Below are 15,501 nucleotides of genomic sequence, written 5' to 3'. Positions count from 1 at the left end.
CTCCTTCTTTTGAATTCCTTTTCCCAAAAGGAATTGCTGTTAATAATATTTTATTTTAGTCCACACTGATTTAATACACATATGTATAACCCAGTGGTATGCTGGTAAACATTGAACAACCAGCTCTGTGTGCCCACAAGTTTCTAATTCTCAGGTAAATAACAAAAGTGCTTTCATTATCTAGGATCAAGAGACCAGTGAACAAGGAGCAAGCCCAGCCAGAATCTACAAAAGGACTCAGCTGGGTAAGTAGAAGGAGCACTCTTATTGAGTAGGAAGCTGTTCTGAGTCCGTCCTCAGCCATCGTAACAAATACTGTGATGAAAAATAAATATTGGCAATCACATTGCAATCTGAAATCAATAACTCAGCTCTGAATTTTTAGTCACTTATTCTCCAAGAACTAAGTAATTTCCAAATAAATAAGTTGTCCATAAACAGTCATTCTTAACCTAATGATGATTAATAGTCACTATTAATCTTAGAGAGTGGTGAAAATATAACCAATTTGACCTTGAAAATAATTTGTTTTAAATATTTGATATTTAAACTATTATATATTCTCTTGTGAAACATGAGTTCTACTAGGGCTTTGGGAATTCTGTGTTTAGTATCATTCTTAGAACTAACAGTAAAGGCTTCTATACTCTGCCCTTTCCCATGTTAGCAAGGTAATGCCCCAAATCCTCTAAGCTAGGCTTCAACAGTCAGAGAAGGCAATGGCACCCTACTCTAGTACTCTTGTCTGGAAAATCCCATGGATGGAGGAGCCTGGTGGGTTACAGTCTATAGGGTCGCTAAGAGTCAGACACAACTGAGCGACTTCACTTTCACTTTTCACATTCATGCATTGGAGAAGGAAATGGCAACCTACTCCAGTGTTCTTGCCTGGAGAATCCCAGGGACAGGGGAGCCTGGTGGGCTGCCGTCTATGGGGTTGCACAGAGTTGAACACGACTGAAGCGACTTAGCAGCAGCAGCAGCAGCAGCAGCAGGCTTCAACAGTATGTGAACCAAGAACTTCCAGATGTTCAAGCTGGATTTAGAAAAGGCAGAGGAACCAGAGATCAAATTGCCAACATCCACTGGATCATAGAAAAAGCAAGAGAATTCCAGAAAAGCATCTACTTCTGCTTCATTGACTATGCTAAAGCCTTTGTGTGGATCACAACAAACTGTAGAAAATTCTTAAAGAGATGGGAATACCAAACCACTTGACCTGCCTCCTGAGAAATCTATATTCAGGTCAAGAAACAGCAGTTAGAACTGGACATGGAACAATGGACTGGTTTCAAATTGGGAAAGGAGTACATCAAGGCCATATATTGTCACCCTGCTTATTTAACTTACATGCAGAGTACATCATGAGAAATGCCAGGCTGGATGAAGCACAAGTTGGAGTTAAGATTGCCAAGAGAAATATCAATAACCTCTGATATGCAGATGACACCACCCTTATGGCAGAAAGTGAAGAGGAACTAAAGAGCTTCTTGCTGAAATTGAAAGAGCAGAGTGAAAAAGCTGGCTTAAAACTCAACATTTAAAAGAAAAAACCATGGTGTCCAGTTCCATCACTTCATGGCAAATAGATGGGGAAAAAATGGAAACAGTAACAGACTTTATTTTCTTGGGCTCCAAAATCACTGTGGATGCTGATTGCAACCATGAAATTAAAAGATGCTTGTTCTTTGGAAAAGAAACTATGACAAACCTAGGTAGCATACTAAAAAGCAGAGGCATTACTTTGCCAACAAAGGTCTGTCTAGTCAATGCAATGGTTTTTCCAGTAGTCATATATGGATGTGAGGGTTAGACCATAAAGAAGACTGAGCACCGAAGAGTTGATGGTTTTAAACTGTGGTGTTGGAGAAGACTCTCGAGAATCCCTTGCACAATAAGGAGATCAAATCAGTCAATCCTGAGGGAATCACCCCTGAATATTCATTGGAAGGATTGACACTGAAGTTGAAGTTCCAATACTTTGGCCACCTGATGTGAAGAGGCAACTCATTGGTAAAGATCCTGATGTTGGGAAAGATAGAAGGCAGAAGGAATCAGGGTCAGCAGAGGATAAAATGGCTGGATGGCATCACCAACTCAATGGACATGAATTTGAGCAAGCTCCAGGAGATGATGAAGGTCGGGTAAGCCTGGCACACTGCAGTCCATGTTGTCGCAAAGAGTCAGACATGACTGATTGACTGAGTAATAATTCTGGCCCCATTCCATTTGTACCACTCCCCATAGGTGAGTGGAGATCCACCCAGAGCCTGCACCATCCCTCCATTCTAAATGATGCCATGTGATCCCAGAATCTGACATTTCACATATGCAAAGACTTGTGTCTGCCTCTAGGATCTATAACTGTTCTCTTCTCTACCCCAAGGCCACTGAGGCTGTATGTTCCCTTGGTATGAAACCCTAGGCCTGAGTGTTTGTCCTAGGCAGCTATACATGTGTGTGTGTGGTGTATAAAGAAGCTTACATGTGTTTTCTGGAGTGTGTCCACATGATCTTCTTCCCAGAGAAGGCTGAAACTTGAGATGATTGAGAAGTGGATGGAACCATGGGCTCAGGCTGCAGACTGGAGGCTAGAGTCCAAGCCTGGCTCTCCCTTCCCAGTCAAGATATAGTGCAGAAGAATAGGAATCTGGGAATTTTAAATTCAAACTTGGCCTCCTAGCTTATTTTAAAGGTTATTTTTCAAGGTTGGGGAATAGAAGATACTTTATTCAACTGTTAGGTTGTCATAAGCAGTGATGAACTGGAGAATGTTTGATAAGAGGCTCTCTGGAAGCAACAATTACAATGACCCAATCTATAGTGTTTTCTATTCGCCATGGTGTAGATGCTTGCAGAATTGCAGCGGCCGCGACGGTGGCACTTAGTGCGGCGGGGAGGAGCTACCCCACGTCCAAGGTAAGGAGCATCAGCTGTGCTTTGCTGGAGCAGCCGTGAAGAGATACCCCACATCCAAGGTAAGAGAAACACAAGTAAGACGGTAGGCACTGAAAGAGGGCATTAGAGGGCAGATAGACTGAAACCACAATCACAAACAACTAGCCAATCTGATCACAGGGACCACAGCCTTGTCTAACTCAATGAAACTAAGCCATGCCATGTGGGGCCACCCAAGATGGATGGGTCATGGTGGAGAGATCTGACAGAATGTGGTCCACTGGAGAAGGGAATGGCAAACCACTTCAGTATTCTTGCCCTGAGAACCCCATGAACAGTAGGAAAAGGCAAAAAGATAGGACACTGAAATATGAACTCCCCAGGTCGGTAGATGCTCAATATGCTGCTGGAGATCAGTGGAGAAATAATTTCAGAAAGAATGAAGAGATGGAGCCAAAGCAAAAGCAACACCCAGTTATGGATGGGTGACAGAAGCAAGGTTCGATGCTGTAAAGAAAAATATTGCAGAGGAACCTGGAATGTTAGGTCCATGAATCAAGGCAAACTGGAAGTGGTCAAACAGGAGATGACAAGAGGGAACATCGACATTCTAGAAATCAGCAAACTAAGATGAACTGGAATGGGTGAATTTAACTCAGATGACCATTATATCTACTACTATGTATACTACTATATATACTATGTATCCCTTAGAAGAAATGGAGTAGCCATCATATTCAACAAAAGAGTCCGAAATGCAGTACTTGGATGCAATCTCAAAAACAACAGAATGATCTTAGTTCGTTTCCAAGGCAAACCATTCAATATCATGGTAATCCAAGTCTATGCCCCAACCAGTAGGCTGAAGAAGCTGAACTTGAACAATTCTATGAAGATCTACAAGACCTTCTAGAACTAACATCCCCAAAAGATGTCCTTTTTATTTTAGGGGACTGGAATGCAAAAGTAGGCAGTCAAGAAACACCTGGAGTAACAGGCAAATTTGGCCTTGGAGCACGGAATGAAGCAGGGCAAAGGCTAATAGAGTTCTGCCAAGAGAACGCACTGGTCATAGCAAACACCCTCTTCCAACAACACAGGAGCGGACTCTACACATGGACATCACCAGATGGTCAACACCGAAATCAGATTGACTATATTCTTTGCAGCCAAAGATGGAGAAGCTCTATACAGTCAGCAAAAACAAGACTGGGAGCTGACTGTGGCTCGGATCATGAACTCCTTATTGCCAAATTCAGACTTAAATTGAAGTGGAGAAAACCACTAGACCATTCAGATATGACCTAAATCAAATCCCTTATGATTATACAGTGGAAGTGAGAAATAGATTTAAGAGACTAGATCTGATAGAGTGTCTGAAGAACTATAGATGAGGTAGGTGACATTGTACAAGAGAAGGAATCAAGACCATCCCTAAGAAAAAGAAATGTAAAAAAGCAAAATGGCTGTCTGAGGAAGCCTTACAAATAGCTGTGAAAAGAAGAGAAGTGAAAAGCAAAGGAGAAAAGGACAGATATAAGCATCTGAATGCAGAGTTCCAAAGAATAGCAAGGAGAGATAAGAAAGCCTTCCTCAGTGATCAATGCAAAGAAATAGAGGAAAACAACAGAATAGGAAAAACAAGAGATCTCTTCAAGAAAATTAGAGATTCCAAGGAACATTCATGCAAAGATGGGCTCAATAAAGGGCAGAAATGGTAGGGACCTAAAAAAAGCCGAAGATATTAAGAAGAGGTGGCAAGAATACACAGAAGAACTGTACAAAAAAGATCTTCATGACCCAGATAATCACGATGGTGTGATCCCTTACCTAAAGACAGACATCCTGGAATGTGAAGTCAAGTGGGCCTTAGGAAGCATCACTACGAACAAAGCTAGTGGAGGTGATGGAATTCCAGTGGAGCTATTTCAAATCCTGAAAAATGATGCTGTGAAAGTGCTGCACTCAATATGCCAGCAAATTTGGAAAACTCAGCTGTGGCCACAGGACTGGAAAAGGTCCGTTTTCATTCCAATCCCAAAGAAAGGCAATACCAAAGAATGCTCAAACTACAGCACAATTGCACTCATCTCACACGCTAGTAAAGTCATGCTCAAAATTCTCCAAGCCAGGCTTCAGCAATACGTGAACCATGAACTTTCAGATGTTCAAGCTGGTTTGAGAAAAGGCAGAGGCACCAGAGATCAAATTGCCAACATCCGCTGGATCATGGAAAAAGCAAGAGAATTCCAGAAAAACATCTATTTCTGCTTTATTCACTATGCCAAAACCTTTAACTGTGTGGATCACAATACGCTGTGGAAAATTCTGAAAGAGATGGGAATACCGGACCACCTGACCTGCTTCTTGAGAAATCTGTATGCAGGTCAGGAAGCAACAGTTAGAACTGGACATGAAACAACTGACTGGTTCCAAATAGGAAAAGGAGTATGTCAAGGCTGTATATTGTCACCCTGCTTGATGACTTATATGCAGAGTACATCATGAGAAATGCTGGACTGGATGAAGCACAAGCTGGAATCAAGACTGCTGGGAGAAATATCAATAACCTCAGATTTGCAGATGACACCACCTTTATGGCAGAAAGTGAAGAAGAACTAAAGAGCCTCTTGATGAAAGTAAAAGAGGAGTGTGAGTAGGTTGGCTTGAAGCTCAACATTCAGAAAACTAAGATCATGGCTTCCGCACCCATCGCTTCATGACAAATAGATGGGGAAACATTGGAAACAGTGGCTGACTTTATGTTTTTGGGCTTCAAAATCACTGCAGGTGGTGATTGCAGCCATGAAATTAAAAAACGCTTACTCATTGGAAGGAAAGTTATGACCAACCTAAACAGCATATTGTGTCCCTTGTACCGCAAGGAGATCCAACCAGTCCATTCTAAGGGAGGTTGATCCTGGGTGTTCATTGGAAGGACTGATGCTAAAGCTGAAACTGCAATACTTTGGCCACCTCATGCGACGAGTTGACTCACTGGAAAAGACTCTGATGCTGCGAAAGTTTGGGGGCGGGAGGAGAAGGGGACGACCGAGAATGAGATGGCTGGATGGCGTCACCGACTCTGTGGACATGAGTTTGAGTGATCTCTGGGAGTTGGTGATGGACAGGGAGGCCTGGCGTGCTGTGATTCATGGGGTCCCGGAGAGTTGGACACGACTGAGCGACTGAACTGAACTGAACTGAACTGAAACAGCATATTGAAAAGCAGAGACATCACTTTGTCAACAAAGATCTGTCTCGTCAAGGCTATGGTTTTTCCAGTGGTCAGGTATAGATGTGAGACTCGGAGTATAAAGAAAGCTGAGCGCCGAATATTTGATGCTTTTGAACTGTGGTGTTGGAGAAGATTCTTGAGAATCCCTTGGACAGCAAGAAGATCCAACCAGTCCATCGTAAAAAAAATCAGTCTTGAATATTCATTGGAAAGACTGATGCTGAAGCTGAAACTCCAATACTTTGGCCACCTGATGGGAAGAGTTGACTCATTTGAAAAGACCCTAATGCTGGGAAAGATTGAGCGCAGGAGGAGAAGGGGACAACAGAGGACGAGATGGTTGAATGGCATCATCGACTCGATGGACATGGGTTTGGGTGGATTCGGGAGTTGGTTTTGGACAGGGAGTCCTGGCGTGCTGCGGTTCATGGGGTCACAAAGAGTCGGACATGACTGAGAGATTTAACTGAACTGAACTGAGATGCTCCCACCATGGCCAAATTCAAACTGCCAATGCAACATTACTGAATGTGAATTTGGGAAGAGATGCATACAGTTGGCTCTCCTGAGCTGTTAACAGCTGGATCTAGAAAAACATTATTTATGTAATAGGGAAGAAGAAATCTGATTTCATATTAGATGTGTTCCTTTGACTTTAACCCTTGTGCTTTGTGGCCTGTGCTTAGTCATGCTGGTTTTTTGTAAAAAAAATTTGTTTATAGCCTGAAATATACAGAATAGCCTACTCTTGGGTTTATGATAATTAAGTGTCTATTCATATAGAGAAAGAAGTTGCAGAACAGAAAACAGCTTTTGTTTTGTTAGAGTTTTATAGGAACATCAGGCCTGACCTACATGAACAGCTGCAAGAGCAAAGGATTCTGACACCAAGAAGTTTGCAACAACAAATTGTGCCTCCGTTCTCACCTTGCCTTTAAAAGCACTTTGCGGAAACCCTTTGAGGAGTTCAGGATTTTTTAAGGCACGAACCAGCTGGTCTTCTTGCATGGTCCTACAATAAAACTTTCTCTGCTCCGGACTCTGAATTTGGGCTTTTTTTGGCCTCATTGTGCATCCGGCATACAAACTTGTGTTAGGGAACATTTATATTTCAAATATTTAGCCGTATGGTATAGAACCCTCAATTTGTACTCCCTTTCTTGGACCTTCCCCCCCAAACATTTATGATGCACCCTAGTGCATAAAATAGTGCTGGCATGCAGAAAACCTCAATAAACATCTCCTGGATTAGAGGCTTTATAGTTGCATGACTTTAGATAAGCCATTTATCAATAAATTCATCTGTATTTTATAGAATTCTTGACCAAATGATACAATTCATGTGAAAACATCTAACATGGTTCTTGGCACCTTAGATACAATCAATAAATGGCGTTGAAAGAATGAGTAATAGACTTTCAATAAATTTTCATATCTTTTTATTATCATATTTGGAAAAATTCAAGTTTTTTAGTTTAAGCTGTTCTTAGGTGTTTGTAATTTTCTGCAGTTGTCTCTAGATCAAGACAATTGCCCGTTTCTTTGAGGATTTTTCTTGGAGAATCCTTTGTAATAAGACATCTCATTTTCATACCGTTCCCAAGGGAACAGTGCTCACACAATGTTACTCATTTTAGAAAATTTGGTAAAATTCCATTTGGCTACAAGTCTGTTATCTGAGCCTCGGGGAGGAAAGGCTGTATTTTGTGCTCTTAACTTCTCTCTCAGCTGTATTTTGTAAACTGGGGTAGTGAAAAGGAAAAGGACTTTGAATTAATAGCTAAGATTTAGTCATTGTATATGTTATCCTCAGTGAGGAATTCAAGATGAACACAAAAAATAAAAAAGTGTAAAAGTTTCAGAAGTGGCATTCTCCCTCTCATTTGCTTGGCTAATTGAATAAAGCTTAATGATGAGTAATCACTTCTGCTGAGAGAGTTGTTACCTGTGAACATAGTCCATTGACTGGTTATTGATACACTTAGTTAAAGCATTGTTTTTTCTGGATCATTCCAATTAGCAGATATTTTACTTTTCATGAGGGTGTTTTCTTCCTCCCAAAGTATTTCAGTTTTGCTCCCGTGTGCTCAATGAGCCCTTTGTTCTCCCTTCAATACATTAGCTATGTTTTCTTTCTTTTTTTAGGTGTAATTTTTCTTTATTTTCTTTTTTTTTAGCCATGTTTTCTTTTCATAGTGCCACAAATAACTTATTGTTTTACCTCCCACTTTCTATGAAAAAGTTGAGAAAACTCTGTTTCTATACATTCAAAACTCTGAGAAAGAAATCACTTGTAAATAGCAAAATTCTTGTCTAAGAATATTCCTTTATACTATCAAAAACCCACAATTCTTTATGCAAAAGATCTCCAAAAAGGGATAACCTAGGATCAGATCACAAAGTATTGAAAACTCATCTGAACAGATGGCTGAACGGAAACCCAGATTGATCCATATGTCCATGAACCTAAGACCGGGCTCAGGAAAAGCATCAGTAAATGTACAAATATAATTGCAATTGGGAAGAACCTTAGACATCTTCTGATTTAAAGTCTTATTTTATAGATGGTGAATCTGGAATATTTTCAAAGGAAAGAAAAACTAGGTATCATCAAGGTGATATCATCTACATGTCCACTCTAGAGATTTTCATTTCAGTATTAGTGAGGATTGGTTGATTAATGGTGCACAAATAAATAACTGCAAAAGCTAAATGGCTTAAAGCAACCGAGGGGCATTTCTTACACATATGACCTGTCCATTTTTTGTGGCCCGTGGGATCTGCTCAGTGAACTTGAGAATCAAAACTGAACTTGGGGATTTAAACTGATGAAGTCTCTACTGCCTGGCACATCACCAGGCTGTGACAGTGTAAGCATTGCTAATTATGCCTGGAAGTTAAAGACTCCCATCTATAAGTGTCACAAATCACCCACACTCATTTCATTAATTAAGCAAGTCAGTCATCACACATTGTTTCAAGGAGGCAGAGAACTGCAACCCAATCATGTCACTGGGAGGATGAAACTGGAGGTATTTTTGAACTGTCTGAATGTCTGGAAATCCTTATTACTCCTACAGTCACTGACAATTTTCAAATGTGTGAACTCATAGACACAGATATAAACATAAAATATACTAAGGCATAGTAAGTCCTTAACAATAAAATGTTTTGAGAATGTAATTATAGGAAATTCATTCTAGGAAACTGGCATGGAACTGAGTGGTTGAAACAGTTCTTCCAACTCTCACCTGTCTGAATTAGTAAGACCCAAGCAGTTGTAGGATGTGTGTGTGTGTGTTTTAGTCACTCAGTTGTGTCTGACTCTTTGCGGCCACCATAGACTGTAACCCGCCATGCTCCTCTGGCCATGGAATTCTCCAAGAAAGAATATTGGAGTGGGTTGCCATTCCCTTCTCCAGGAGTTATTTCTGACCCAGGGATCAAACCTGGGTCTCCTGCATTGTAGGCAGATTCTTTGACATCTGACCTATCAGGGAAGCCCCTAGTTGCGGGATAAATGATATCAAGATACCTAAGGAAAGAGTCAGTTGGAAGGTGAGGAAATATTGAAACACAGGAATTAGAAGAAGAAAGTTGCCAACTCCCCTCTAGCACCACACAAGGATTTGGCAGTGAAGGTGGAGGCCTTAGTGTCGGATAGACTATATCCAAAAATATTTGAGGCCCACAAATAGTTCTCCTTGCCCATCAAGCCATTTTTATATTGAAATTTGTCTTTCACAATTTTTTTTTCATAGAAAGAGAAAATGGACAGCTTAGGATAATATGAATAGTTGCCATTTCAAAGTTAAGAGTTCTTATTCTAAGTCAACAAATTGGCCTCTAGTTTACACGCATCAGTGTGGACCTTGTAAGGCAGTATCTCTTGATGTTATCAACTCTGAGAGACTGACATTTTCTGTGTCTCCAGGGCCAATACTTAAGATAAATCCACCCGGGAGATGCTGCTGAGGAAGACTTTCTCCTCACCAGTCTCTAAGCTCTTTTTGTTCATCCTTTAAAAGAGGTCTTGCCTTCTCCATTGGAAATGTTGTCTTCAAACTATGATGTACAGGGTGCTAGTTAACTTTCTTTCTTAATATGATCTATTTTTGGCCAAAAGAAACTACATCAGTAACAGGCATCCCATTGATTGCAAGGCAAGCATCTCTTCATTAAGATTTAGCCTCTTCCTGAGACCTTTTCAAATGCAAATGTCCTTTGAGAGAAACACTACTTTGTTACTAATGTTTACTGAGCATTTCTTATGGAGCAGACACTTTGATTATTGTTTTCTGTTCTATTTTGTTCCATTTTCACAAAACCCAGTGAGGTAGATACTATTATTCTTAATTTATAGGTGAGGAAATTGGAGCTCAGAGAAAGAAGGTTGGTAACTTGCCCAAGTTTATTCAGCAGGTAATTAGCAAGGCTGGAATTGAAATGCAGTTCTGATTTCAAAACCAGAGCTCCTTTCCCTCACTTTGTAGCAATGAAGGGACTAAAAGCAACTGCAATAATCATTTACTCCCTTATGCAACAAGCATGTTTAAGAGCCTGCTATAAACACTTTGAGATGCTCTTCAGGGAGCTATTATTGAGGAACACAGACAAGAAGGAAATAAATTAGTGAGATGATTTCAGTTGATGGTAAATGCTGTAAAAAATTTTACTAAAGAGGGAAATAGGGTGGAGAGAAATTTGTGTGAAAACATATTAGTTGTGCTGGTCAGGGAAAGCTTTTATTAAAAAAAAAATTATGCACAAAATGCTCAAGCTGAGACAAGAATGATGAGACAGCCAGCGTTTGGAAGAGGATGAAAAATATTACAGGCAGAGAGAACAGAAGAATGGGAGAGAGTATAAAAAATATTTCAAGCAAGGAGAAGGGCAAAGGAAAATGGTTTGAGAGAGGGGTCAGTGTGGTGCCCTTGAGGAAAAGACAGGTCACTGCAGAAGCACCTGATCAGGCGGAGAATGCAAGGAGCGAGGTTAAGCAGATGGGCAGGAATCATTTAGGGCAGAAGATGAAAGACAGGGAGCAGCATCTGCTCTTGGATGAGAGTAAAAGAAACAAGAGGGAAAAACAGGAGTCTTGGGAAACAGATTTTTACAGAAATATTTCTTTCCAAGGACAACCCTACTTCCTGGGATTCTTAATTTGTATCCCGCCCCCAAGATTCAGTGACATGTATTACAGATTTGGTTTTAGCTATGCAAACCATTGCATTCCTTCAAGCACCTGTTGAACACAAGACACAAGACTGTCTATAACCTTAGGTGCAACTGGGTCAAACAGGCATATTACAACTGGCTATTTGTAATTAAATTTTTTGCATTTAGAAAGATGTGTAACACACTGATGGTGGTTCAGGTGAACACACAGCAGAAAATGGGACTAAATAAATGATACCTGTGGATCTGAGGACATAAACTGATAAGCATACCTTTCTAAGATTTTACAGTGGTTCCCAGATTAACTCTGTAATGTGGATATGAATCCTACATGTCTACCTTGAAATTAGGGGGTTTCTTTAAGTCTCCAGGCAAAGGGTCGAGTCAAAGATGGAACATGTTTCTTATCCTTTGGCTAAATTCTAGGAGACCCAGGGGGATCCAAGGGAACTTGCCTTGCTGTTTTCTTGTGAGTGCATGCTTGTATAAACCTTTTCCTGCAAGCCAGCATACTTTGACAAAGTAACAGATACTTCTGTTTTCTGATTTGTTGTTTGACAAATGACATACTCTCCAGACTGTTTGGATACCTTAACAAAAGACTTAAACATATGTGTGGGAAAACAGATTTAGAATTTGAAAACATACTGTGGAAGATGAATTTAGAGTGTGACTGGAAGAAAATATATACTACACTGAACTGTCTTAAAGAACCTGGTCCAATGTGTGCAATTGTGGACAAATTTGCACTTGAGAAGTATAGTAAGTGTCTTTTTCTTCCTTAAAACTAAATCCTAAAATCTCACATTCCTTTCTTATCCAGATGTATTTATGAAGGAGGAAACAGACAGAATAGGCTCCATCTTGAAAGCAGGACTCCATCTTGGGCCGGACTGTGGACTTTGAGCTATGTGCCCAGAATCTGTGGAAATGACATACCAACTGGAAAACCAGGCCCCCTGGATGGAAGAGCCCCAGGGCTTGTACCTAGACCTTCTGTTGCCTAAAATACTACCCTAATTATCTATGTAACCAAATAGAATCATAAATTCTATTATGCTCATTGGGGTATGACCACAGGCCTATTGATAACTGTCCACTGTTAACTAAGGCTTAAGGCATATGAATCACGGGTTAACTTTGATTGTGTCTTTCTTTTCCTTTGTTCAGACTAGTGTCAGGGAATTTGGGGAGGTGGGTTTGGGCACGTACACTTAGGGTATATAAGGTTTTCAGAAAAACTGGTCAGGGTCCTTGGCTAAAAGGAGACTCTGCCTTGGGCCTGCTGGTGTAATAAACTGCATTCTGCTATCTGCATTGTCCTTCTGCGTGAGTTTGTTTCTCAGAATGCGTGGCTACAACATTTGGTGCATGGGCTGGGAAACTCCTCACTTTGAGGAGACAAATCCCATTTGGGACTACTCCGAGGCCTTGTGCCTCGAATCTTCTAGAGCGGGGTAGGTGCCTTGCCCTTCTGGAAGGATTCTGCTTCTCAATGCCCGGATTTTTCATGTTAGCATGTGGTGGACGGCAGCAGGAGAACTGAGCACTCAGGTGAGGAGGAACCCACCCAGTAGGGTGGAAGAGGGGGCCTGATCAACCCCTGGGAGGGATTAGAAGGGGCACAGACCCACAGGAGCCTGGAATAGGCAAGTGGCAATGATTGCTTGGTACACAGGTTGATGAGCGTGTTAGGGCTTAGGAAAGAAATTTGTGAAGGTCATTTAGGATGTGGTGTCCACGCCGTCTTGGGGAAAATTATTACCAAGCAATTGCCAGGGGATTTTTAGGACAAGAAACTTGGTTTTTGTGTGCTCATATTCTGCCCTCCCCAAGGAGGTGTCCTATCTGCTATGAAATTCTTGACCCTCTCGGAATTGTCAGGCTAGAAGGAGGGGGATACATAAGTGAGTACGAATTGGCTCTTCCAGAGACGGTCTGGGACGTGGGATATTTAACCAATCTGTATTTTCATCCACACCTGATCAAGCCCACCAAGGCAGAATGGACTTTAAAAGTTAAGGGAGAAACAGTCTTGGACCATGTGGTGTTCTAGTTCGGCTGTGCTGACCAGCAGGTGAAAACATGCCAATCCCTTCTCCCTCTGGGATCTGGCAGGTAAGGCTCTTCTCACCCCAATTAGGAAGGAAGCAGAATGGCAATTTAAGTGTCATGGAGTGGAAATATCAGAAGTACATAGGTTACTGAGAACTTCGTAGACAGAATGAAAAGGAAAAGTAGAAGAAGGTCCGAGAAAGTAAGCAAGATGGGGGGAAGTGAATCTAAAGCAACTGTATTGGAGTGTATGATTAAAAATTTAAAGAAGGGATTTGGAGACGACTGTGGGGTGAAGATGAAGCCTAACCACCTCCACATACTCTGTGAGGTCGAATGGCCCCCTGTGGGAGTAGAATGGCCACCAGAGAACACCATGAACTTAAAAACAGTGGAAGCAGTCTATACATTAGTCACAGGAGAGCCAGGACACCTGGATCAATATCCATATATTGACTCATGGCTAGGGTTAGCTCAAGACCCTCCTACTTGGACAAGGTTCGGTATCCAGAAGGGAAAGGGAAACATATTAATGCCACAGAAATTGACTGATGATAAAAAATGAAATTCTACAGGGTTTGGACGGGGATGACCTGACCCCTCCCCTATACTGGATAATGATGCTCCTGCCTCCCAGTGCTCCACCAGGACTGGAGGCCGCCTTAATGCCCAATCCAGGGCCAGGTGAAGTTCCTGCAGCAGCCACTGCTCTTCCACCAGCTCTCCTGGAGTTCATAGAGCCACCGTTTTGGCAGGCTCCAATCCTAGTAATGGAGACCTCTGATCAATACCCCCAGAATTCCACCTCAGCTGGACCTCCTAGATTGTATCCACCTCTTCCGGTGAATACTGATGGGAAGGGGGAAGAAAACACAGCAATTAGACAGAGGCTGTGCTCTGCCAAGGAACAGGGGGAAAGAACCCCACTACAGGTGCCCCTCAGAGAGCTACAACAGCCTCCAGTTCAGGACGCATGGGGCACTACCATCAGCCCCCTGTAGCCTATTATTACCAGCCATTTTCCTCTACAGATATATTAAACTGGCAGAGACACGCTCCACTGTACTCGGGGAAGCCACAAGCCATGATTAGGCTAATGGAGACGATTTCTTGAACCCATCGCCCTACATAGGATGACATAATCCACTATTAGTCTCCCTTTTCAGCCCTGAGGAAAGACACAGGATCCTAACTGAGGCCAGAAAATGGTTAAAAAAAATGGCACCTGAGGGTACTGCAAACCCACAGAGGTGGGTAGAACTAGCCACCCCCGATGATGGGCCCAATTGGGACTGTAACACAGAGGAAGGGTGGGGCCGCCTGGAGAGATATCGGGTGACTATTTTACAAAGTCTCAAGAGGGGGGCTGAAAAGCTATGAGTATCACAAAACCCTCCGAAATGATTCAAAGGGAAACCAAATCACCCTCTGAGTTCTGCGAAAGACTGTGCAAGGCCTATAGACTTTATACACCAATAGACCCAGCCAGAGGCTGCTGGGTCTCAGATGGTGATAAATGCAGCCTTTGTGTCTCTAGCCTACCCTGAAAATGTCAGATGAGGGGACACCAAGTGACTCATGAATTTTTATACATCCCTGAATGCCCAGTACCTTTGTTAGGAAGAGACTTGCTATCTAACTTGGGGGCACAAGTGCCCTTTCCCCCCACAAAAGACCCACTGCCCAAGTGGGCTCAACCACTTATTTGCTTTTCCTCTCAGTAACCCCTCAAGATGAATGGAGGTTGCACAATCTCCCAGCAAGGAAACCAGATGGGCTAAACAGTCAAGAGAGAGAATTAACTCAACAATTCCCTGAGGTCTGGGCGGTAGACAATCCCCCCCCCAGGCTTGCAAAACAAGTCCCACTGGTAACAGAACTCAAGCCCGGTACAATTATGTCAGCACCCGCCTTGGGCCTGCCAGACTTTGCTAAGCCATTTACTCTTTACGTGACTGAAAAGGACAAGGTGGCTATGGGAGTGTTTTCCCAGACTATGGGGACATGGGACAGACTGGTGACTTATCTCTAATCAGCTGGACAGTGTTGCCACTGGATGGCTGGGATGCTTACGGGGAGTTGCTGCAGTTGCCTTACTGGTCCGGGAGGCAACCAAGCTGACTTTGGGCCAA

At 42.1% G+C, this 15,501-nt stretch overlaps 1 protein-coding gene across 1 annotated transcript; it reads left to right on the top strand.

The window, feature by feature from the left end:
- Positions 1–13,580: 13,580 nt before the first annotated feature.
- Positions 13,581–14,370, top strand: LOC148775649 (uncharacterized). The gene is made up of 2 exons (XM_088843394.1): positions 13,581–13,863; positions 13,946–14,370. Exons 1-2 carry the CDS (start codon positions 13,581–13,583, stop codon positions 14,368–14,370), a joined length of 708 nt encoding a protein of 235 aa, XP_088699520.1.
- Positions 14,371–15,501: the final 1,131 nt, after the last annotated feature.

The sequence above is a fragment of the Moschus berezovskii genome, chromosome 14, assembly GCF_049115385.1.
Source record: "Moschus berezovskii isolate FMDL1 chromosome 14, NW_MosBer_1.0, whole genome shotgun sequence".
Classification (NCBI taxonomy): domain Eukaryota; kingdom Metazoa; phylum Chordata; class Mammalia; order Artiodactyla; family Moschidae; genus Moschus; species Moschus berezovskii.
Note: the sequence above shows the minus strand (reverse complement) of the source record. Positions and strands in the feature narration are given on the sequence as shown.